The sequence below is a fragment of the Canis lupus genome, chromosome 15, assembly GCF_011100685.1.
Source record: "Canis lupus familiaris isolate Mischka breed German Shepherd chromosome 15, alternate assembly UU_Cfam_GSD_1.0, whole genome shotgun sequence".
NCBI classification, from domain to species: domain Eukaryota; kingdom Metazoa; phylum Chordata; class Mammalia; order Carnivora; family Canidae; genus Canis; species Canis lupus.
This window is the reverse complement of record NC_049236.1, coordinates 6883975-6908940: the sequence shown is the minus strand read 5'-3', so window position 1 is coordinate 6908940 and position 24966 is coordinate 6883975. Positions and strand designations below refer to the sequence as shown.

Genomic DNA, 24966 nt, shown 5'->3' with positions numbered 1-24966 from the left:
TTTAGATATCAGGGTAATGTTGACCTAATAGAATCAGTTAGGAAGTGTTCATTCTTTTTTAATTTTTTGAAGAGTTTGAGCAGGACTGATGTTAATTCTGTAAATGTTTGATGGAATTCACCAGGGATGGCAGCTGGTCCTAGACTGTTCTTTTTTTCTATGTTTGCAATCATTAATTCAACTTTTCAGATTTTCTTATTCTCTTTGTTTTTTTGAAGGTTTTATTATTTTTTTAAAAATTTTTTTCAATTTTTTAAAAATTTATTTATGATAGTCACACAGAGAGAAAGAGGCAGAGACATAGGCAGAGGGAGAGGGAGAAGCAGGCTCCATGCACCGGGAGCCCGATGTGGGATTCGATCCAGGGTCTCCAGGATCGCACCCTGGGTCAAAGGCAGGCGCCAAACCGCTGCGCCACCCAGGGATCCCCTGAAGGTTTCATTTTTAAGTAATCTCCACACCCAAAGTGGGGCTTGAACCCAGAAACCAAAGATCAGGAGTCATACACTCCACTGAGTCAGCCACATGCCCCATAAAATTTTCTACTCATTATTTAGTCTTGGTAGTTATTGCTTTAGGAATTTGTCCATTTCATCTAGGTTATCAAATTTATTGGCAGATGATTATTCATTTTCATTTCTGATTTTAGTTATTTGAAACTTACCTCGGGGATCCCTGGGTGGCTCAGCCGTTTGGTACCTGCCTTCGGCCCAGGGCGTGATCCTGGAGTCTCTGGACGAGTCCTGCATCAGGCTCCCTGCGTCGAGCCTGCTTCTCCCTCTGCCTGTGTCTCTGCCTCTCTCTGTGTCTCTCATTAATAAATTAAAAAAAAAATTTAAAAAAGAAACTTATCTCCTTTCTTAGTCAATCTAGATAAAGATTTGTCAAGTTTGTTGATCTTTTGCAAGAACTAACTCTTGGTTTTGTTGACTTTCTCTCACAAGGTTCTTGTGAGCATTAAATAAGATGATGTGATATTAATTCCTAAATAAGAAATACAAAGGGTCAAGAGTTATATTTTAAAGAGTTCAGCCTCCTGAAAGAATTCAAAGAAATTAGGTTAACAGTAAGATATCATTTTATCAAATCAGCATAGTTAGAAACAGAACCCAACTAGAAGTCAATCGCTTGTGAATGGGTTTAGTTACTAAAAGGAAATCCTTTGGGGGAATTCCAAGACATTGGTAATATTTTATTTATTGATCTGGGAGCTGGTTTCATGTTTTAAAAATTCATCAAGCCATGAGGAGTTATTGTCTACTGGGTACAGCCTTTCTCTTTTGCAAGATGAAAAGAATTCCTGAATTGGATGGTGGTGATGGTTTCAGAACAATATGAATGTACTTAATGTCAAAGAATTGTACACTTAAAAATGGTAAGATGGTAAATTTTGTATTATGTGTGTTTTACCACAATTTTAAAAGTTTAATGAGCTATAAACTTATAGTTTGTGGAATTTTATGTGTATAAATTATATTTTAATTATTAAAAAAATAGTACTTAGGATGGAAATCTGCAGTAAGGAATCACTATTGGCGAAAGTGTAACTAATAGCTTTCTAGAAGGCAATCTAGGAGTATGTATCAAAAGCTATTAACCTTTGTCTCTGCAATTCCACATCTAGGAATTTATCCCAGGAAAATATTTAAGATGTTTGCAAAGCAATACATAAAAGGATATTTACCCTAATTTACTCCTATAACAGCAAAAAAACTGGAAACCATTTACATGTCCTATAAAAGGGGACTGGTTAAATGTTAGAGCCACACAACAGAATATATAAAGCCATCAAAAATGCTGTAGATTGGGCAGCCCGGGTGGCTCAGCGGTTTAGCATCGCCTTCAGCCCAGGGCCTGATCCTGGAGACCGAATAGAGTTCCACATCAGGCTCCCTGCATGGAGCCTGCTTCTCCCTCTGCCTGTGTCTCTGCCTCTCTCTGTGTGTGTGTGTCTCTCGTGAATAAATAAATAAAATATTTAAAAAAAATTAAAAATGCTATAGATTAATCTTAATCACCATGGTAACATATTTATGTTATATTAAGTAAAAAAAATTAGGATATAAAAGGATATTAAAAAAAACAGCAAGGGATCCCTGGGTGGCGCAGCGGTTTGGCGCCTGCCTTTGGCCCAGGGCGCGATCCTGGAGACCCTGGATCGAATCCCACATCGGGCTCCTGGTGCATAGAGCCTGCTTCTCCCTCTGCCTATGTCTCTGCCTCTCTCTCTCTCTGTGACTATCATAAATAAACAAATAAATAAATAATTAATTAAAAAAAAAAAACCCAGTGCTCCTCTGTTTTGGGCAATACAAGTATATTGGTCTTTTTTTTTTTTTTTTTTTTTTTTTTTTTTAGTGTATTGGTCTTTAATTTACTTTCTTCTTTTAAAAAAAATTTCTTTAAGGAACATATTATTGACTTTCTAATAGGAAAACAAGTCTTCAAGTTATCAGAACATAGAAAAACTGGTGTTTGGCTCAATAATGACAGTGCCTGCTCCTTTCATTTGAAAAATAATCACTCACTGCTCATTGCTTGTGTTAGAGTTCTGTCTCCAAAGAAATAGAATAGAATGTGTTTGTATATATATACATATATATATATATGTATATATATATGTATATATAGAGAGAGAGTTTCTTTTTTTCTTTTCTTTCTTTCTTTCTTTCTTTCTTTCTTTCTTTCTTTCTTTCTTTCTTTCTTTCTTTCTTTCTTTCTTTCTTTCAAGAGAGAGACAGAGAGAAAACATGAGCAGAGAGAGGGAGAAGCAGACTTCCCGCTGAGCAGGGAGCCTGATGTGGGCTCAGTCGTAGAACCCTGAGATCATGACCTGAGCTGAAGGCAGATGCCCAACCAACTGAAGCACCCAGGTGCCCCAGAAAGCTTCATTTTAAGGAATTCGCTCATGTGATTATGGAGGTTGGCAAGTTTGAAATATGCAGGGTAGGTTGGCAGACTAGAGACCCAAGAGCCAATGTTACAGTTCAAATCTCAAGCTGTCAACTGGCAAAATTCCCTCTTGCCTGCAGGACCTTCAACTGATTGGATGGGACCCACCCACATCATGGAGCATTATCTATTTATTCATAGTCCACTGAATGTTTTTTTTTTTTTAAGATTTTATTTCTTTATTTGAGAGAGAGAGAGAGATAGAGAACATGAGTAGGGGGGAGGGGCTGTGGGAGAGGGAGAAGACTCCCTGCTGAGCAAGCAGCCTGATGTGGGGCTGGATCCCAGGACCCTGAGATCATGACCTGAGCCAAAGGAAGACACTTATCCAACTGAGCTACCCAGGTGCCCCTGTTTTTCTTTTTTTAAGATTTTATTTATGTATTTGTTTTGAGAGAGAGAGAGAGAGAGAGACAGAAAACCCTATGGTGTGAGTTGGAGGCAAGGCAGAGGGAGAAAAAAAGAATCTCAAGAAGACTCCATGCTGAGTGCAGAGCCAAATGCAGAGCTGAACACAGAGCTCTATCTCATGACCTTGAGATCATGACCTGAGCCAAAATCAAGAGTCAGATACCCAACTGACTGAGCTACCCAAGCACCTCTCCATTGAATTGTTCACTTCATCCAAAAAACATAGAAATATGCAGAACAGTGTTAGACCAAACATGTGGACACCATGGCCTGGCCAAGACAACACATAAAATTTATCATCACATTACTATTCTGTAGGGCTTGACTATGGGCTCCTGATGAATGGTAGAGGAAAAAGACAAAAGATAGATCTCTGGGCCATTTGAGTGTTTCCAGGTTACATGGACTTCCCACATGGAAGCCAGCATACCACAAACTCTTTAAATCTGCTTTAGTTAAGTATTTGTAAATCAATTTTCTGAAATAGCCCTGGTCCAGATCACCAATGATCTTCCAATTCTATAGTCAATCCTTGGGCCTTATCTTACTTGTCTTCTCAGTGACATTTGACGAGTTAGTAATTGATCCTCTTGAAATACTCTTGGTTTCTGAGATTGCATTCTCTCCTGGCTTTCCTGCTACTTTATCTGATCCTCTTTCTCTTCCTGAGTTATAAATGTTGGAGTGCTTTAGGGCTTAGTTTAATTTACTTTCTTGGGATCCCTGGGTGGCGCAGCGGTTTGGCGCCTGCCTTTGGCCCAGGGCGCGATCCTGGAGACCCGGGATTGAATCCCACATCAGGCTCCCGGTGCATGGAGCCTGCTTCTCCCTCTGCCTATGTCTCTGCCTCTCTCTCTCTCTCTTTCTGTGACTATCATAAATAAATAAAAAAAAAAAAAAAAAAAAAAGACTCGCTCTCTCTTAAAAAAAAAAAATAATAATAATAATTTACTTTCTTTGGGTAATCCTATCCAGTTTTATGGCATGTACTGATGACTTTCACATTTCTATCTCTAGCCTGTTATCTCTCCTGAACTCCAGACTCTAATATCCAACTGCCCATTTGATGTTTCCACTTGGAAGTCTAAGAGTCATCTCACGTCTAAGACATGACTTTTGGGGTGCTTGAGTGGCGCAGTTGGCTAAGTGTTTGACTCTTGGTTTTGGCTAAGTTGTGATCTCAAGACATTACTTTTGCTTCCTTCTTTGTCCTGCTCTCTATAACATTTTGCTCCATTCTCTATTTCAAATAATGAGCAACACCATTCATCTAGTTGTTTAGGCTGAAAAGCCAAGAGTCACCCTTTCATCACCTTTTCCCCCCTGTCATCTCCAGCATTCAATTCATTAGCAGCAATCCTACAAATCTCCAAAACATGTCCTGAATTTGACCAGTTTTCACTATCTCCGCTGCCAACACCCTCAATCAAACCACTGCTATTTCTCATCTGGACTTCTCAATTTATGTCCCACTCTTGCTCCCTTATGGCTCATTCTGCACATGGTATCCCCAGGGTCACAGCACACTTTTTTAAAGTTTCCAATGTCCTTCTCTCATACACAAAATAAAATGAAAAGTTCTCACAATGGTCTCTACTTGTCTGACTTAACCTCCTGACTTTCTCTCATTGGTTCTAGTAACGTTGGCACCTTGCTGTTCTTGAACACTTTGAGTTGTTCTTGCTGCGCAGATTTACGCTTGCCGATCTCTCTTCCTGGAATGCTCTGTCTACACATTTTCGCACAGCTGGCTTTTCGTCATTTTTTAAGTCTCAGCTAAAATGTTCCCTCCTCAGCAAAAAATTCTCTGACTACTATATCTAAAGTAGCCCTTTCTAGACTGTAAGGCAGAGAGACCCAAATATAAACCTTTTCTGTAGTGTATTAGAAATTAACATGGATTTGTTAAAAAATAAATGCAGAGAAAACATTTCAAATGCAGTAAATATACTAGTGAAGATGATCCTTCTTCCATATTTTTAAATTTATTTTATTTTTTTAAACGATTTCATTTATTTATTCATGAGAGACACAGAGAGAGGCAGAGACACAGGCAGAGGGAGAAGCAGGCTCCATGCAGGGAACCTGATGTGGGACTTGATCTCGGGACTCCAGGATCATGCCCTGGGCCAAAGGCAGGCACTAAACCGCTAAGCCACCCAGGCATCGCTTCCATATTTTTTTAAAAAAGATTTTATGTTTAAGGAATCTTAACACCCAATGTCAGGCTCGAACTCACCACCCTGAGTTCAAGAGTCACTCACTCCACCAACTGAGCCAGACAAGTGCCCTGCCTACTTTTTGTGATAGGAGCTTTTTTCCCTAAGCAATGAATGTCAGCTTTTTCAGGTTTCTACTATAAAATAACAGAGTTATCATATATTGAAGGTCAAAATAGTTGTTTTTAACTCCTTGGCATAAGAAAAAAAGCCCCCAAAAGATGAAACGACCTATCTTAGGTTTCACAATTACAGATGGAATCAGAACAAAAACTACAGTTTTTCTGAAATTAATTCTAGGGCTTTCTCAGCTCACCAGACCTTCTGGGGGATCTCCAGGGACTTTATAGCATAGAGTTGCCATGAAGGAACTTAGGTTCTCACAAGTCATGTCAGGTCCCATAGTTGGGTTTTAGCTTCTCCATGTGGCAGTCTGAGTGGGGACAGACTTAATGAGTTCAAGTTGTGACATATTTGCAGTAATTGGAGTCTACACAAATTGGGTACCTCTCCTCTGGGCTCCCCACTATGCTGCATATTTATCTTTCTCCTAAGAACCAGTTTGTCTATTATATGTCCATCTTAGATGGTATCTTGTTTATCTTGTCACCTCTAATTTCTGGCATGTGCCAGGTTTATAAATAAGTTAATTATGTTAAATCATCATGCAGAGGATATGAGGTTCTAGAGTTCAGCGAAGGGTATGGATTGATGTTAACAGAAACAGCTAATGACTTATGTGATGGATGAGCTCCCATTTGGGAAAGTTCCCATTTTTCAGGCCCTGTAAAGCCAAGTCCACTCCCATCTCTGAGCATGTCTTATACACTCAGTAAACATTCATGCATTAGTGGGTCTTTTAGAGTGCCTGGACCCAATTCCAATCTTGGGGGGTACGTTCTCTCCCTTCCCCTCACAACACCCAGCAATTCAGAGATACCAGCAAGGTGATTTGAAAACTCAACTCAATTCTGACACTATCTATCCAGAGGTAGAATCTGATGCCACAGGTTAAGGGTTTAGTCCTACAAGATTTCCCTCTACTCTCCACTTCAGACACTAGTCACAAGATACAGCCTGTTACCTAGGCTTTTGACTGACAAGGCTACAGATTGGAGGTTCCAACAACCTTCTCTTTAGGTTCAACTAATTTGCTAGAAGGGCGTACAGAACTTAGGGAAACATTCACATTTACCATTTTTATTAAAGGATATGATAAAGGTTATGAGTCAACAGCCAGATGAAGAGATACATAGGGTGAGGTTCCCAACAAAGTAGCCTCTGTCCTTCGGGAGCCTGGGGTGTAGCTTGATGATACACTGAGGTATTCTGATCCCCCAAGCATGGAAGCTCTCCAAAAACAACCACAGAGGTGACCTCCTAGGCTTTTCTGGAGGCTTCATTAAATAATCATGATTGACTAAGTTATTGGCCATTGGCTGATTCAACCCTTAGTCCCTCTCACTCCCCTGGAGGTCAGGGGGTGGCACTGAATGTTTCAATCCTCTAATTGCAGAGTTGGTCCTCAGGGAACCAGATCCCACCTTTGGGAGCTTTGAAAGAGTCACCTCATTAACATGACAAAAGACATCTTTATCACACTCAACCTTTAGGAAATTCCAATGGTTTTGGAAGCTCTGACCCAACGCTCCTGGGTGGCTCAGCTGCATAACTGTTTGTCATGATCCCGGGGACCTGGGATGGAGTCCTGCATCAGGCTCCCTGCTCAGTGGGGAGTCTGCTTCTCCCTCTGCCCCTCCTCATGCTCATGATCTTTCTCTCTCTCTGTCTCTACCTCTGAAATAAGTAAGTAAACTTTAAAAAAATGTGGATAAATAAATAAAATCTTTAAAAAATATAAAAATATAAAAATGTGGACAATCCAGTAATAAAAGGTACAGTAAACTTGTCATAAAGAATCTAAATAACTTCAAATCAGGAGTGTTTTTTTTGTCTGATTCCTGAATACTACTCTTGAAAAATGACAAACAGAATGTCCCTTATTTCTCCAATGTATGTCAAAATCAGGAAAGATTTTGCCCAAATTCCTACACTTTCTGTTAGAGGGAAGTCTTCACCAAATCAAGATTAAATTCTGTTCTGGGGGGATCCCTGGGTGGCTCAGCGGTTGAGTGGCCCAGGGTGTGATCCTGGAGTCCTGGGATCGAGTCCCACATCAGGCTCCCGGCATGGAGCCTGCTTCTCCCTCTGCCTATGTCTCTGCCTCTCTCTCTCTGTGTCTCTCATGAATAAATAAACAAAATCTTTAAAATAAAATAAAAAAAATAAATTCTGTTCTGTGTCAAATCACTATGCTGTACATCTGAAACTAATGTAACATTGAGTGTTAATTATGTCTGAATAATAATAAATAAATTAAATAAATAACAAAATAACAAATAACAAAATTCTTTTTATGTTAAAGATCTTATTTATTTATTCATTCATATGAGAGAGAGAGAGAGAGAGAGAAAAAAAACACAAGCAGGGAGGAGGGACAAAGGGAGCAGGAGAAGCAGATCCCCTGCTGAACAAGGAGCCTGATACGGGGCAGATGCTTAACCAACTGAGCCACCCAGGTGCCCCACACTTAAAAATTCCATTTTGAATAGTTTTTATTTGAATTGTATAATCACACTCCAAATTTTAGAATTTTTTTATGACATGAATCAATTAAATGAAAATATTATCATATTAAATGAAATATTCTCCCCTTTTCTTAACATTTTTGGTAGGCAGGTTTTTATTTTATTTGCATTTAGGTGTTCAGCCCTCCAAACCATTCTTCTCAGACCCACATGTCATGGAAGCTGAAAAGTTTCCATGGTTCTTCTTACTTTTATTTTTTATTCTTTCAAATAGATGTAGAAATATATTTTATTACTGGTTTTAATTTCAGTTTTTCCATTGTCCTCATTTCAGAATGAGAATCTCTATACTGTTTGTTAATTTAATTTTTTATTAAATAATATTTGAAAGTCATTCTTTAAGTCAGAATTTTGTACATAATGGCCTGGTGTTCTGAAAAGGAGATAAGCATGATTTCTCCATTTAGGACAAGAAAAACAAGGGCTATCTCTTAACTAAAGAATCCATCTTCTCCAGTTTCTGCTGACTTGGGTTTGGTTCGAAGAGAAGCAGTAGACCAGATTTCTGGGTCTTCATTCCTCAAAGGGCAATGTCAAGTTGGAATATCAATTTTTTTCCTGTTCCTTCTCCTCTCCATTCCAATTGGCACAAAGGCAAATAGTCAAAACAGTGCGATTAAATTGGGATAGATCTCAATAGCAGCCATAAAAATGACAAGATCAAAGAAATCTAGAATTGGAAATAATTAATAGCTCAGTTAGCCAAGGGATGGCATATGTGATGGGTGATGTCATTTCCATCCCTCATCTGAGGAATACATCACTAATCAATTATTGAACCTGAATGTAGCCCAACAGATGTTTTTGTACACCATGGCCCCAGCAGCCATCACCAAGCAATTGGAGCTGACAATGAGGCCCAACCTAAGGTATTCTAATTATTTCACATTATGAGAACACTGAGGCTGATAAAGGAAGGGGACTAGCTCAAGGTCACTCAGTGGCTGACAGAGACCCCTATTCTATATTATGTAAAAATCTGTCCTCTTTTGAGATTTGAGTCTGTTGACGAGTCAGTTGAGTCAGTTGATGATAGAACCTATCAAGGGCACATGAAAATCTATATAGAGTGATACCAAGGAAGATAAATGGGTTCCTTCCTTCCATTTCTATCAAGGAAGATAAATGGGTTCCTACGGCATCAAGAAACCCAAGAGAGCAACAAGGGACAGATAGCAGAACACTGCTCCTCCTCCTCCTATCCTAGGGAGAAGGCAGGGGTTAAAGAGGAGGAAAATGAAGATCCTTCCTTATAATTGTGGAGTTCTTGAAACTATCCTCCCAGGTAGCAGGGAGAGAAGAATGCTGTCTCTTTACAAGCAGCCTTCCACAAGAGGGGATACCCAACCCCCTCTCTATTTGTTCAGGTTTTCACCATCAGAGTTTAGAAGTTCTTGAGAAACTAATCAACTAACTAGCCAACTAAAGTAGCCCTCCTCCAGTCACTTTTTATCCTAATGCCCTTTTTACTTTCTTTTCGACATCCTCAGATTTTGTCTAATATATCTAAATGTTGCTTTGTTTAAAACATATTTGAATCTGACGGATAGAATTCCTCTAGGTAATAACCTCTTTTGGGAAGAAACTCCAAGTCTTTGATGGCTGCTCTCTACCTCTGCACACGTCCCTCAGAGGGCATCTGCATCTCAGGAAGCCTGAGACCTTGGATCCATTTGATGTCCTTTGTACTCTACTTTGACTTCTCTGGATGCTCACAGCAACCTGTTGGCCGGTGAGTCCTCTATCTTGTAGCCTGGCCTCTCTAAGCTTGTTAAGAGCCTGGAGGCAAACCTCAGGGCTTCCTGAGGTCTGGATGTTACTACTTTTTGTTCTAGGTCTGGTGAGATCTACAGAGCTACTTGCCCCTATTTTTTTTTTTTTCTTGCCCCTAATTCTTGCCAGTTAATCTCACAGCTACCTTCCCAATGCCTCCGCAGGGTGTGTGGAAACTTCTGGATACAGTCTAAATCACAGTGGGGTGAAAGGCCACTCACCTGCAGAACTTCTTTCAACACCTGCTATCTAATTTTGTATATGGAAGTTCGTTTTGTTTCTCCCTGTCCCCATCACATAAGCTTCAAGACCCATGAAAATTGGATTCACCCCTAAGTGACACTCTGAGGGACCAACTGCGGGCCTGCTCTCTCTTCTCAACTACACAAGGCCATTACTTTTACTTTTAGGTGCCTGTTTGCCTGTTGGTATGGATATTGCCTGCAGATCATCTCTCCCTGGAATCCCTAACAGAAACCAAGCAAGAGAGCTTTCTTTTTGAAGAGCTAGAGTAGGAAGATAGACTTATTTGTCTCTCCATCACTTGCCTCTTTCCTTCTTCTTTCCTCTACCCTTTAACTAAGACTCAGGCTTTTCTTTTACTTCCCTATGTCACAGCTTCATGGTTTATCTGTCTCAGATGAAAGGAACATCTCCTCTGGAGTCTGGGAGAAATGAGATTCTCACTATGTGCTGAATTTTATAAGTCAAATAGAATTAAGGAAATTTAGCAAATTTCTTTTTCTCTCTACTAAGCCCATTCTACTCTCTCCTGATCAGGGAAATAAGTCTCAGAGCTCCACTTCAGTCAAGAGTCTATGATGGAACATGATCTAAAGAAGAAAATTAAAATGAATCAGCTTGATATTTGCAAAGTATTATACCATTATACTCTCTCCCCCTTTTTTTTTAAAGAAGTCAGAAAATTGGATTTGTGCATGACATAATCCTATTTTAAACGCTGGCATTTAATTAAAAAAAGTAAAAAATCTAGAATTTATAAAATGTTATACTCCTATGATGCTAGGAATCAAAGGAGTTCTAAGCGATTTAGAAATACTAATCCTCCCAACAACCCATTTTATAGATGAGGAAACTGAGGCATAAAGTAACTTGACCAAGATCACGTAGATATACATGGTGCCAACACAACACATATCTCTGGGGAAGATTTATCTGCAAGGCAGCTAGTCAGAAACCTCTAGTTTATGATATATCTGAATAAGCTAGAAAGAAAAAGCCTTTGAATTCTGACTTGGCTTCTTTGATGAATGACCTTGTACTAGTCACTTAAGCTCTAGAAGTCTATCCTATAAAATCAGGATAATATGATTAACTTTGCAATGCTGAGTGTTGTTTCTCTTTTTTCTCCTTCTTATATGGATGATTACACTAAACATTCGTGATATGCTCATCATCTGGAATGTACAGATTTTGCCTATTGTTCAAGACCCAACGTATTCCTAATGTGTCTAGAAATAGTGTGCTATAGTAGACAGTGCTAGGCTTGGGATCAAGATGCCTGTTCCGGTCCTGGTGCAGTCATTAATCCTTTGTGTGAATGCACACAAGTTTCTGAGCCTCGGTGGCTCTACCTTTATGATGTGAAGTTGGACTCAATCAATGGCTTTCAACTGTGTTTTGAGAAATGCTACATTTCCCTGATGGTGGGAGGGAGCATGGGGGAGGAGAGGGGACAAGGGGAAAGATGAGTGAGCAGTTTACCGGTTCCCATCTCCACTTCAAATTAAGCAACTCCATTTTAAACTGTCAGATTCTATTAGAACGGAGCATCCCACTGCCCATAAAACAGGTGGAAAACCCTAGACCTTTCACGCATCCCCACATTCTCTAAAACTATCTTTTTTTTGGTTTCTCTTTTTAATTTCCTCTTTTGCCCTAAACCTGGAACTAAAGGGTCTAGTTTTAAGAATTCCAGCTTAGACATATACATTCTTTTGTCCTTTCCTCTTTCCTACCAAGAAGTGAAATTAAGAATGAAGAGGCCTAAAAAAAAAAAAAAAAAAAAAGAATGAAGAGGCCTAAGCAAGGACTAGCATCGCTACTTCCAGCAATAGCCTTAACTTCCAGGTGAGTTTCCAGCAAGGTGTGATGGATTGGGAAACTTTTCAGTTTCAAAACAGCTACCAAGTGACACAGCAAAGTCATAAATGATCTCTCATCCTGCGATTTCAGGCGTCACTCATTTGCATTTGAATGTTTCTTGCTTTGGGAGGGGAATGACCTTCAAGAAGCAGTTTTTTTTTTGTATTTCTTACTCAATAGTCTTTAAGCCATCATCATGAATTCCATGAGAGCAATTTTTCTCCAATACAGGCGAGGGAATTAAATCAAGCCCACATTGTCTTCAGTCTTCCTCTGCTTCCATTTTAGGGCAAGATAGGCCCCAAAATCTAGGTCTCGGTTTTCTGCTTGGAACTAAGATGATCATCCCGAATTAAGTCAAAGTGTCGAAGTTCCTTGAATGCAGGTGCATGAGGACACACAACATCTGCAAACCACGTCTTCCAAGAGTCGCAACATCCTTGAAGCATCATGGAACTTCCATTTCTGATCTTCTGCATGGAGACTGACTTATCTTTTTTGTTTGGTTGTTTGGAAGGCAGGTTGGCACACTGGAGAGCCTTGGAAGGCTGATCCTGATTTCACACGGGCGTTTCGGTGCCTTGGGGCAAATAAATTGCTTTCCTGGACCAATGTCCCCATTGGGCGTCCTGAGCTCCAAGTCCACGCACACACTCTGAGGACGAACCATGGAGATCATCATCTCCGGGTGTCGGTTTGGGCTTCACAAATCCCCGCGGGGTCTGATGTGGAGGTCGGGCTGCTGGAGGGCGGCCCCTTCGCAGTGGGGCTGTGTATGGGAAGTCAGTGCGGGTCTCCCGGAGGTGACGGGCCTGTCCCTTCTTGGGTTGGGATGCTTCACGTTCAGAGGTCCACTGAGAACTCCAGCTCGTCGTCACTTTGCCTTTCCAAGGGTTGCCTCCGCAGCCAGGCGCAAGAGGGGGACGTGCACCCCTCATTGGCATCGCACCCAGTCCTCCAGGCTGTCATTCCATGGATTGCTTGCACGCCCCCCGCCCCCCCATCAGCGCGTCATGGTCCCTTTAAGGCAGCGGCCATAGTTGAGTGGTGGGAGCAGCTGCTGGCAGCAGAGAGGCCCGCAGGACTCGGCCTACCCTCGGCCACTCACCGCGCACGCTCAGGACCGGGGGCTTGGTGGGAAAGGTGGGCGGGGCCTGCGGCGCGCATGCGCACCCTCGGCGCGCGCAAGGGGCTGGTTTGGTGATCCCTTTAAGAAACCGCAGGCGGAGGAATTTCTGTGAGAGAAAATAATCCTGCTCCCGGGGCCCCTCGGAGGCCATTAACCCCCCGAGTCCCGGCCCCCTCCCCCGCCCCGCGTCGCCCCCGTCTCCCGGGCAGGCCCGACCGCCCTCGCGCGCGCCCGTGGGATCCGCGGCTCTCCGGCCCGGCGCGCGGCATCCGCCCCCTCCCCGCTCGGAGCGCCGGGGCCCGGCTGGGGCCCGGGAAGCCGCCGCGAGCGGCCGTGCCTGCAGTGTGGGCGGGGGCCGGGGGCCCGGAGGAGCCGCCGCCGCCGCCGCGGTTCCGAGCGGGGCCCAACATGGCGGAGAGAGAGGTGGAGTCCGGCCCCCGAAAGAGGGTAGGTGAGGTGAGGCCGAAGTCGGGCGGCGGGCGGCGGGGGGGGCGGGGCGGCGGCCGCGACCCGGGGCGCGCGGGGGTCGCTGGGGGCCCGGCCGGCGCGGCGGGGGGGGGCGGAGGGGGGGCCGCGAGGGGCGCGCTGCTCCGTGCTCCTTCGGCAGGTGGGACAAAGATTGGCCGCTGGGCCGGAGGGGGAGGGGCGGGGGTTGTTGTTTGCTCTTTTTTTTTTTTTTCCTTTTTCTTTTAAATGATTTATTAAATTTTTTTATTTTGCCAGCGCTGTGGGGTGGGGGCGTGGGTTATGTTACGTGGAGCCAGGGAGGGAAGGTGTCAGGTTCTTAAGTGGCATCTTTAGTAAAATCAGAGTCTGGAAGTTTAACCCCGGGGGGGGGGGTGGCGGGGAGGTCAGGTAGGGGTGGCAGTGGCGGGAATGAGGGGTGGACGGGGCTCTAGAGGTGGGACCTGGGGGGGGTCCTTGGGTGCCCCCCACCTCCCCATCGCGAATATATCTTGCTGCCCCCCTCCCGTCCCTCCTCTCCCCTACCCCTCCTCTTTCCTACCTCCCGCCCCCCCCCCCCGTAACCGTTATCAAGACCGAAGCGGAGGTGGTGCTCTTACCTGCGTGCGGTGCGGTCCTTGGCGTGTCCTGCCGTAGCGATCCCGGCCTCCCTAAACGTCATGTTGTAGGCTTAGCTTCCTTCCTTCCCGACGAGGAGCAGAGTGGGACAAGTTTTGCCCTAACGATGGGCCCCCACCCAACCTGCAGAGGTGAGGCCGGTGGTCCATGCGAGCCGCCGAGTGCCTTTCAAAGTTCGTCCTGAAACTTTTCTTAATTTTCAATAGTTTTTTTTTCTTTTTAATTTCATTTCCAGATGGAGAACAATACTCTCGATTGAGCCATATTTTTCAGTTTTTTTTTTTTTTTTTTTAAACTTCCCCCTACTTTGAGCATGGGGAGGTTAAAGTTTCCTATCGGGGAATCTTCCATTCGGGAATGGTCACCCAGTGATCAAATTAGCGTGCAGCCAAAGCACGTAACAAAAATCTAACTTACTTTTTTTTTTTCATTGATGGTGCCTGTTGGACGTGGTGTACAATTAGCGAGCTCTTTTGTAAGGAATCGCGGCTAGTGTTTTGCAGCGCTCACGATGCGCCTGGCGCTGTGCTTTGTAGGAAGAATGTAACTTCACGTTAGCTACGTGAAACCCATTCTGCAGATGAAGAAATAAGAGGCCTAGGTAGGTTAAGTAATTATACTTCAGATCAGAGAGCTCTGGGAGTTGGATTCAGGTTGGTCCCGACTACAATGCTTGTGTCGACGCCAGGCTTAACGTTTCTTTCCTTTTAAAAAGCAATTTAAATTATAGCGGCTCCTGGGTAGTTCAGCTGGTTGATTGTAGGATTCTTGGTCTCCGCTCAGGTCTTGATCCCAGCCAGGGTCTCGAGTTCAAGCCCTGCCTTGGGCTCCATGATAGGTGCGGAGCCTATCTAAAAACAAATCATAAATAACCGAAGAAATGTCCAATCGTTTTTCTTTTTTCCCCTACGACAGTTTATTAGGAAATATTTTCCGTCACACAGCCAAATTGGAAAAATTTACAGGGAACGTTCGTATACCCATTACTTAGATTCTGGTTTTATCACGTATTTATTTGTATTATCTAGCCCCTTTATCTATTTATCCGTTATTTTAATGCATTTCATTGTAGTATTGGGAGCAATTAAAATTTAATGTTGCTAGTCTTAGGTTTATAGAAGTTTAGATCTTCTTCATGCAATAATTGGTCACACCTAGAACAAGTGAGGCTGGAAAATAGTAGATCAGATAGTTTATTTAGTTTAAGTGTTGGGTATGGAATGCACGTATTTTGAAATTTTAAATTACACTTCAAGCAGTGAGTCAGTTTAACCTGGATCCCCCTTATATTTGAGTCAACTCACATGGCATGTGGTCCACTAATTAAAATACACGGGGTAAATTACTTTAGATGTGTAATGTTCATTCAAGGAGATCTCTGAATCCAGTTGCTACTAGTGCTTTTGTCATTCACCTTATGAGACAGAATGTTCTGGAAAACATCTATGCACTTTGGTAACAAATTCAACTAGATTTCACATACTTTTTTCCTCTTTTAATACACTTTAAAGGTGCCACATGTATAGTAATCTAAAGTATTATATTTTAATATCATGTAATATTTATAGCACTTTTACAGGTTTCACCCGTTACTTTACCATTTTCATTGTGGAGGAAGGTTACAGTCATTCCCTTTTAGGCTCCATGATCCATTTTCTAAAGTTATTTTACTTCATTTGTTTTTTTAAGTTACGGCTCTATCCAAAGCGGGACTTGAACTCACCACCCTTGGTTAGGAGCCGCATGCTCTGACTGAGCCAGAGGAGTGTGCCTTCATTTTATTTTTGATACCTGGTTAGAATATTCAGTAGGGTTATCTTGAACTGTACACATGATACATGTGCTTTTTTTTCTCATTTTTTTGATGTGTACTAAACTCCATGTGGGTTCCGTATGTGTATTCTAAACAGATTAGTGGGGATTATGTGTTAAAGTGCAATATCTTTTTAAGTAATTTGACTGCTTTGAGGCAGCTAAAAAATTTGTCTAGGCCTAGGTAGTAAGTTTTGGGTATTTAATCTGAAATTTGCATTGATGACATGGTATTGTATTTATGATGCTTCACTGCTTTGACCTTTATAATAATCATAAGTCACAAAAAGTTGTTCAGCACCTATGCTGGTTGTTGGACTGTAAGCTAGATATAATGCTGTGGTATTTATGATCATCTGGGACAATATATTCTGGCTCTCGCTACGTTGTGAATTCTTTTAGGATAGGGTTCATTTCATTGCATTTTTGCGGTCTCCAGTGCCTGTGACTTCCACGTAATAGGAACTCAAAAAGACGTACCATTGATTTTTGGTGGAATGTTCACCTGTTACAGTACAGGCTGGAAGGGCTTGGGTACCAAGTTATCTGCTTTGTAATTTTGGGAGCTTTAGTAAATCTTTTATAGCATTCTTTATACTGCAAATTGTCTCCTATGGATCCAGATTTAGGGATCTTCTGATTGTTCTGGATTATGGTTAGATGGGAGAGTGTTTTTTAAGACCCTTGGGTTAATAACCTTAAATTCTGTGGAGGCCTGCCTGGTGTCTTATTTTTATGCTTGTGGGCAATTAGAACAATAGGTATTCATTAGATAAGGTTGATTTGATTGTATTCTGACTATATTGGAATGCCAGTCTTTCATTTTGCAAACCTGGGGAAGCTAAGTATGTGGGTGGGTCAGCATTATATCCATCAATCATTGCCAGGTTCATATGAAGTTCATACACATATACATTCTTTCTTACTTTAAAGTTAGGAGAAGCCCCGGTGGCTCAGTGGTTTAGCGCTGCCTGCAGCCCGGGGTGTGATCCTGGAGACCCGGGATCGAGTCCCACGTCGGGTTCCCTGCATGGAGCCTGCTTCTCCCTCTGCCTGTGTCTCTGCCTCTCTCTCTGTCTCTATGAATAAATAAATAAAATAAATAATAAAGTTAGGATATTTTGGGGGTAGCCCGGGTGGCTCAGCAGTTGAGCATCTGCTTTTGGCCCAGGTGTGATGCTGAAGACCCAGGATCGAGTCCCACATCGGGCCCCTTGCATGGAGCCTGCTTCTCCCTCTGCCTGTGTCTCTGCCTCTCTCTCTCTCTTCTCTGTGTATTCTCATGAATAAATAAATCTTAAAAAAAAAAAAAAGTTGTTAGGATATTTTTGAGATCTTATTTATGCATTTTTTTTAGATTGTAGAATTTTTATTTTCTAACATAAGTTTTAAAATTCATTAGGCTTGTTGTAAATAGTGCAATTATGTTATAATGCTATAATAATACACTTACAAAGCACAAGATCTCACTAAATCTGGTGGCCATATTTTTTGGTGAAATCCCTATATCTTTTCAAAGTTTGCATACAGAATGATGACTTTTGTAAATGTATGTTACTACATGGTCTAGTAAGTTGTATCCATTCTCATATTTAAATTTGTATATTAAATTTGAAGCATAGGTGTTTGGTATGCTGAAGAGAAAGATAAGCATATGTATAAGTAGTATGCTTACCTTTTTGTAAAAACTGACTGTTTTTGCTTTCCCACATATGTGTCTATACTTGTGTGTATGTTTTTTTTTTTTTTCTTTATTTATTTATGATAGTCACACAGAGAGAGAGAGAGAGAGGCAGAGACACAGGCAGAGGGAGAAGCAGGCTCCATGCAGGGAGCCCGACGTGGGATTCGATCCCGGGTTTCCAGGATCGCGCCCTGGGCCAAAGGCAGGCGCCAAACCACTGTGCCACCCAGGGATCCCTATACTTGTGTGTATGTGTGAGCTTGAAGAAAGTTGTGGAGGCGACATGTCTGTTAGGTTACGTGTTTTATTGATTACCTTCAGTGGGTAGGGATAAGGAAGGAAAGAGAGAAGAGGGGAAGTTTTGGGAAAATGGAAAAATACTCATGGTATAATATTAAGTGCAAATGTAGACTATAAAATGTTACCATTATTGTAAATATGTAAATACTGAATATGCATGTAGAAAGGAATACAAAATAATGAGTTGATTTTATCATGTGATGGGATTATGGAGAACTTCTGTTTTGGATTTTAGTACTTTATAATAAAATAAAAGGTTTTTATTTTATTTTATTTTATCATCAAAAGGTTGATGATCTTTTTTAATTTCTTAATGAACTTTTATTTATTTATTATTATTTTTTCATTTATTCATGAGAGACAGAGAGAGGCAGAGACGTAGACAGAGGGAGAAGTTGGCTCCACTCAAGGAGACTGATGTGGGACTCGATCCCGTGACCCCAGGATCATGGCCTGGGCCTAAAGCAGGCGCTAAACCGCTGAGCCACCCAGGGATCCACGTCTTGATGAACTTTTAATCTTTTTTTCTTTTTGCTAAATGTGTTATTTAAAAGCATGATGGTACATACTAAATATTTGTAAGTCGCATGTACACAATGTAAAGCATCTGCTTAAAGAATGCATTGCCTCTTTATAGAGATCATTTGAATAGACATTCTATTTTTTTTTTTTTTTAAGATTTGTTTATTCATGAGAGACAGAGAGAGAGGCAGAGATACAGGCAGAGGGAGAAGCAGGCTCCATGGAGGAAGCGCAATGTGGGACTTGATTTCAGGTCTCCAGGATCAGGCCCTGAGCTAAAGGCTGTGCTAAACCGCTGAGCCACCTCCGCTGCCCCTATTGAATTATATTTAAATTGATGTGTAAATTACTTCTCAGGAAGCATCAAAATACATTCTAGTTTGAGATAACCTTAAAACATATCTTCACAACTCACAGGTTTATTTTTAAGAAAGTGTAAGTATTTTAAAGGTATGATTTATTTTAAAGATAAAGTTTGTGCTTCCTTTGAAAATGGAATGATTTTCTAATTTGATAAAGACCATGTAAGGAGATAAATGTAAAATTACAATTTTTTTTTTAAGATTTTATTTATTCATGATAGACACAGAGAGAGAGGCAGAGGCACAGGCAGAGGGAGAAGCAGGCTTCATGCAAGGGGCCCCATGTGGGACTTGATTCTGGGTCTTCAGCATCACACCTGGGCCAAAAGCAGATGCTCAACTGCTGAGCCACCCGGGGATCCCCTAAAATTGCAATTTCTATGGATGTTTAGTGAGTATTTTTGAATTCTGTATTAGGAGACCAACCACTCTTTAAAGAAGACCTTTCCTTTAAATATTCTGATTATTTTACTGTGCATTAACTGATTATTTTAGCAAAGGAAAGAGAAAAGAGAGCATTGTGGCATAGTATTAGGTTGAAACATATATAATTGCTAATACTTGACCATTTGACTTATAAAAACGCATTTTTTTTAACAAGTGATAATTTATTTTTTTTTTTTTTTTTTTTTTTTTTTTTTTTAAATTTTTATTTATTTATGATAGTCACACAGAGAGAGAGAGAGAGGCAGAGACATAGGCAGAAGGAGAAGCAGGCTCCATGCACCGGGAGCCCGACGTGGGATTCGATCCCGGGTCTCCAGGATCGCGCCCTGGGCCAAAGGCAGGCGCCAAACCGCTGCGCCACCCAGGGATCCCAACAAGTGATAATTTATTAAAAAGGTTGATTGAAGCATGTGCATTGGTGACTTCAACCTGAACTCCTGGTTCGATTGTGATAGAAGTAATCTGCTTTAACATTCTCAGAAAAACTGTGCAAATCAATGAGTCACTTGTGGATCCTCATCTGAAAACATCCCAAGTCTTAGCACCTTCACTGCAAGGAGTTTTTCTTCTTGTATTGATTCTCAGAGTTGTGGTAGGCATCTGAACTGGTCCTTTGCGCCTGTGATGAAGTCCGCACATACTACCTTCTCCAAAGATTTTACATTGTGGTTGGTTAGACTAATTCTAATTCGGTGAATCCCTACCTTTGCTTCCATGGGTGTCTTGCCAGTATCATTTTATTTTGTTTTGTTTTGTTTTGTTTTATTTTATTTTATTTTATTTTATTTTATTTTATTTATTTTATTTTAATTTAATTTAATTTAATTTTTTAAGATTTTATATATTTATTCATGAGAGGCACAGAACGAGATGCAGAAACACAGGCCGAGGAGAAGTAGGCTCCCTACAGGGAGCCTGACACTCCAGGATCACACTAAACTGGGCCGAAGCGGGCACTAAACTGTTGAGCCACCTGAGCTGCCCGAGCATGGACTTTTCAATCCCTAGTGTTTAGCAAGATTAGGATAATAACATCCACGCCCATTTATGCTTGGGAATATGTATAATGTTATTTTAATTTCATTCTTATCATCTTTCTGGCCTCCTGGAAGCTTGAGTTAGCTACTTTCTTGCTTTTGACCAAAGATAATACCTGAGCAAACCTTTTCTATCCAACATGGACTACCCACTATTCTTACTACTCTTTGAGGTTAAGGACCATATGTGTCCAACCTTTTTTTTTTTTTTTTTTAAAGATTTTATTTATCTATCTATGACAGAGTGGCCGAGACATAGGCTGGGGAAGAAGCTGGCTCCCTGTGGGGAGCCTGATGCAGGACTTGATCCCGAGACCCTGGATCACCACCTGAGCCAAAGGCAATTGCTCAGCCACCAAGCCACCCAAGTGTCCCTTTGTTCATCTTTCTTTACATCTCCCAGCATGTCTTAATTTAAATGTGATACACACTCATACTTGCGGGCATACTGCACATTTACAGGCAAAAATTGAAAAACCCTTTTTATTCTCTTTCATAATTTGATATTAACATAGAATGTAAAATATAGACTGGTATAGTGAAACCCCATATTCCTGTTACCCAGCTTTGACAGCTAAACAGTTCTCAACATTTTGCTATTCCTGTCTCATCCAACTTTTTTTGTGTGTGTCAAAATAATTTTAAAGAACTCTTAGGCATTGCATCATTTAATCTATATATACTTATGCATGTATTTCTAATGAGAATTAAAACTAAACAACTCCAATACTACTATACCTAGTAGAGAGATTCTTAATTCAGTCTATATTCAGATTTCTTTGATTCTCCAAGTTTTTTTTTTTTTTTTTTAACCGTTGGTTTGTTTAAATCAGTAAGATAAGATTTACCAGTTTATTTGGTTTATCTGCCTCTTAAGTTTCTCTTAACTTCAGCTGTCTCCCTCCCTACCGTGTACACCCTGCACTTTTCCCCATGCTATTTCTTTGTTGAAAAAACTAGGTCATTTGTTCAGGAGAATTTCCCACATTCTGGATTTGGCTACTTGAATTCTTGTGCTGTTTTAACATGTTCAATTACCCTTCGTATTTTCCTACAAATTAGTAGTTACGTATAGAGCAGTGGTTCTCAACTTTGGCTGAAACTTGAGAATTACCTGGAGAGCTTTTAAATATCCTGATTCTCAGGTTACATTTCAGATTAATTAAATCAGAATTCGTGGGTGAATTCTGGGCATCAATATTTTAAAAAATTTCCCAAGTGATTCACTCTGCCAAGATTGAGAACTTGAATTGGTAGAGCTTTATGAGATTGATTCATTTTCTTTTTTTTTTCATTTTCTTTAAGAAAGAAAAATTTACGAATAAAGTGATATGTAATTTATTTCCAATCAGCTTAAAGAGTGAAAGGGTATGCTGTTTAATAATTATAGTGGCATAATAGCCATAAACTGGGAGTGTCATGGACAAATTAGGGTATATAGTCACCCTATTAAGATGATGCTAGTAGATGGTGAATTCTTGTTGCATTATTCTAGGAGGTCTAAGTGGTTGTCACACTTTAGTGATACTAAAATTGATCAATTTACATTCTGCCAGTGGAATCTAAACATAGTTTTTTTTTAAATTAAAAAAAATTTATTTATGATAGTCACACACACAGAGAGGCAGAGACACAGGCAGAGAGAGAAGCAGGCTCCATGCACTGGGAGCCAGACGTGGGATTCGATCCCGGGTCTCCAGGATTGCGCCCTGGGCCAAAGGCAGGCACCAAACTGCTGCGCCACCCAGGGATCCCCTAAACATAGTTTTTTTAACTTCTCACCTAATGAATTTTTTTAAATTTTTAAATCAATTAATTAATTATTTATTTATGATAGTCACAGAGAGAGAGAGAGGCAAAGACACAAGCAGAGGGAGAAGCAGGCTCCATGCACCGGAACCCGACGTGGGATTCGATCCCGGGTCTCCAGGATCGCGCCCTGGGCCAAAGGCAGGCGCCAAACCGCTGTGCCACCCAGGGATCCCTCACCTAATGAATTTATCAGCCATAGATGATTATTTCCTAGATCTATGATTTCATTAGAGGAGTTTTTTATTATTTTTTTTTTTTTGGAGTGGTTTTTTTAAAAAGTCATTTCTTCTATTCACTGGAATTCTTCCATGAAGAATTTCTTCATCAATTATTTGATTACCTTGTAATATTTGTCAGGAAAAGCGGAGAGTAAATGCTTAATTTTTCCCTTTTGTTTATCAACTCTGAGGAGAATAAATTGATGGTAAAAGTGAGGGCTGGGAGGTGATAGCATTGTGAGCACATGGATTTTGATATGTTTGATGTATTTAAATCTACTGTGGTCAGTATTCTTTTTAATGTTTAAATTTGTCATATATTTTATTAATGGCTATCTTTATTAGTATCCTAAGGCTGCATAACAAATAATTACCAATTTGGTGGCTTAAAAGGCAGAAATTTATTCTCTCTCAGTTCTGGATGCTAGATGTCTAATATCAAAGTGTCAGCAGGGACATGTTCTCCCTAAAGGCTCTAAAGAAGAATTCTTCCTTCTTCCAGCTTTTGCAAGGATTCTAGAAGCTTCTGGTGGGTTGATTTGTTTTCCTTGATTTGTGACACTCCAGTCTGCCTCCCTCTTCACAAGGCCTTCTGTGTTTTCTAGCTCTATTAAGGATATTCTTCATTGGATTTAGGGTCCATCCTAATCCTGGATGATCTCATCTCAAGATCTTTACCTTAATTACATCTGTGAAGACCCATTCTGCTCACATTCTGAGCTTCTGGGTGCACATATATCTTAGGGCCACAATTCAAGCCACTACAGTTCACCCTCTTGTCCCTGGAATTTCACATCCATCCTATATGCAAAATACATTCATCTGTATCCCAACATCCCCCAAAGTCTCAGCCCATTATAACGTGAATTCTTAAGCCTTAAATCTTAGAAACCCCCAAATCTTAGCATCTAAATCATCTGCTCGAGATATGAGTGGGATGACCCATCTAGGGTAAAATTCCTCTTTATCTGTGGCCCTTTGAAACCAGAAAACAAATTCTCTGCTTCTAACGTACAATCCTGGGACAGGCATAAGATAGACATTCCCATTCCAAAAGGAAGAAAGTGGAAGGAATAAAGGGACCACAGGTCCTAGTCAAGTCCATAACCCAGCAGGACCAATTTCATTAGGTTTTAAGGCCTGAGAATGATCCTCTGCCCTCTATGTTCATTGAAACACTGTACGCCCCTGCTTTGAGGCTACTTCTCTGACTTCTTCTGTGTACCTTTCTTTTTCTTGAAGGGTACTACATGTTCACACAGGAGTAGCTTTATTACCTCTTTCCTGCTGATAGAATTCAGAAGTAAGACAGCTTTTTCATTTTGTCTTCTTTGAAGTTTAGGCTGGCAATATTTTTGTTGGTATGATAATGTTCATAAACTTTCAGTCTCCTCCTATGTAAAGGGGATCCACACAGGTAGACAAGAAGGTTCTTCATAGATCTGGATAACCACTTCTTTACTCCTGACTTAAATTGAGGTGACTGGACACATGAGTCATACATCTGATATATTCAGCAGATATACCAGGTATACCTTTGGCCCTTTCCCTAGATAACATTTTTCTAATAGTGAATTTCATAATTTCAAGCATCCTCTGTCATATGGTTGGGCTGAGAACCGTCCAAATCAAGAGTTGTTTCCTTTTTGCTTAATCTTTCCTTATTTTCCTTTATTTCCTCTCACTTTTTACTTTTAGCAGCAAGAAGAAATCAGGTTGCACTTTCAACACTTTGCTTGGAAATCTTAGTAAATGTCTGAATTCATTGCTTCCAAGTTCTGCTTCCTACCCAGTATAGAACACAATTCAGTCAAGTTTTCTACTACTTTATAACAGCGATCACCTTTTAGTTCCCAATAACGTATTCTTCATTTGCTTTGGAGATCTCACCAGAAACACCTTTAACGTTCCTATTTTCCCTAACATTTGGTCATTCCTTTTTTTTTTTTTTTTTTTTTTATTATTATTTTTTTTTATTGGTGTTCAATTTACTAACATACAGAATAACACCCAGTGCCCGTCACCCATTCACTCCCACCCCCCGCCCTCCTCCCCTTCTACCACCCCTAGTTCGTTTCCCAGAGTTAGCAGTCTTTACGTTCTGTCTCCGTTTCTGATATTTCCCACACATTTCTTCTCCCTTCCCTTATTTTCCCTTTCACTATTATTTATATTCCCCAAATGAATGAGAACATATAATGTTTGTCCTTCTCCGACTGACTTACTTCACTCAGCACATTTGGTCATTCTTTAAGATGTTTTCTCTTTGTTCCTCACTTCCTTCTGAACCTTCACTAGAATTTCCTTTAATATCTGTATTTGTATCAACCATTCCTTTTTTTTTTTTTTGTATCAACCATCCTTTGAAGGCAATCTAGATTTTTTTTTATCATGCTGCCCCCCCCCCCTTTTAAAGATTTTTATTTATTTATACATGAGAGACACAGACAA

The 24966-nt window shown here is 40.7% G+C and overlaps 1 protein-coding gene and 1 long non-coding RNA gene across 6 annotated transcripts in view; one reads left to right on the top strand and one right to left on the bottom strand.

Annotated features, from left to right (window-relative positions):
* Positions 1 to 15003, bottom strand: part of LOC119877013 — a 41377-nt gene extending 26374 nt beyond the window's left edge. Inside the window, exon 1 of the long non-coding RNA XR_005370184.1 lies at positions 14303 to 15003. This is a non-coding gene — a long non-coding RNA (uncharacterized LOC119877013). The remainder of the gene's footprint in view (positions 1 to 14302) is intronic.
* ZMYM4 (zinc finger MYM-type containing 4) overlaps positions 13558 to 24966 on the top strand; it is a 131481-nt gene continuing 120072 nt past the window's right edge. For 3 of the 5 annotated variants that reach the window (XM_038557945.1, XM_038557941.1, XM_038557942.1), the window contains exon 1: positions 13558 to 13685. Coding sequence is in view for 1 of the 5 variants with exons in the window: in XM_038557939.1 (XP_038413867.1) it covers positions 13647 to 13685 (39 nt within the window). In the remaining 4 variants the exon portion in view is untranslated. Of the gene's footprint in view, positions 13686 to 14303; positions 14453 to 24966 lie in introns of those variants that run through there. The other 2 variants (XM_038557939.1, XM_038557943.1) reach the window with 2 other exon arrangements.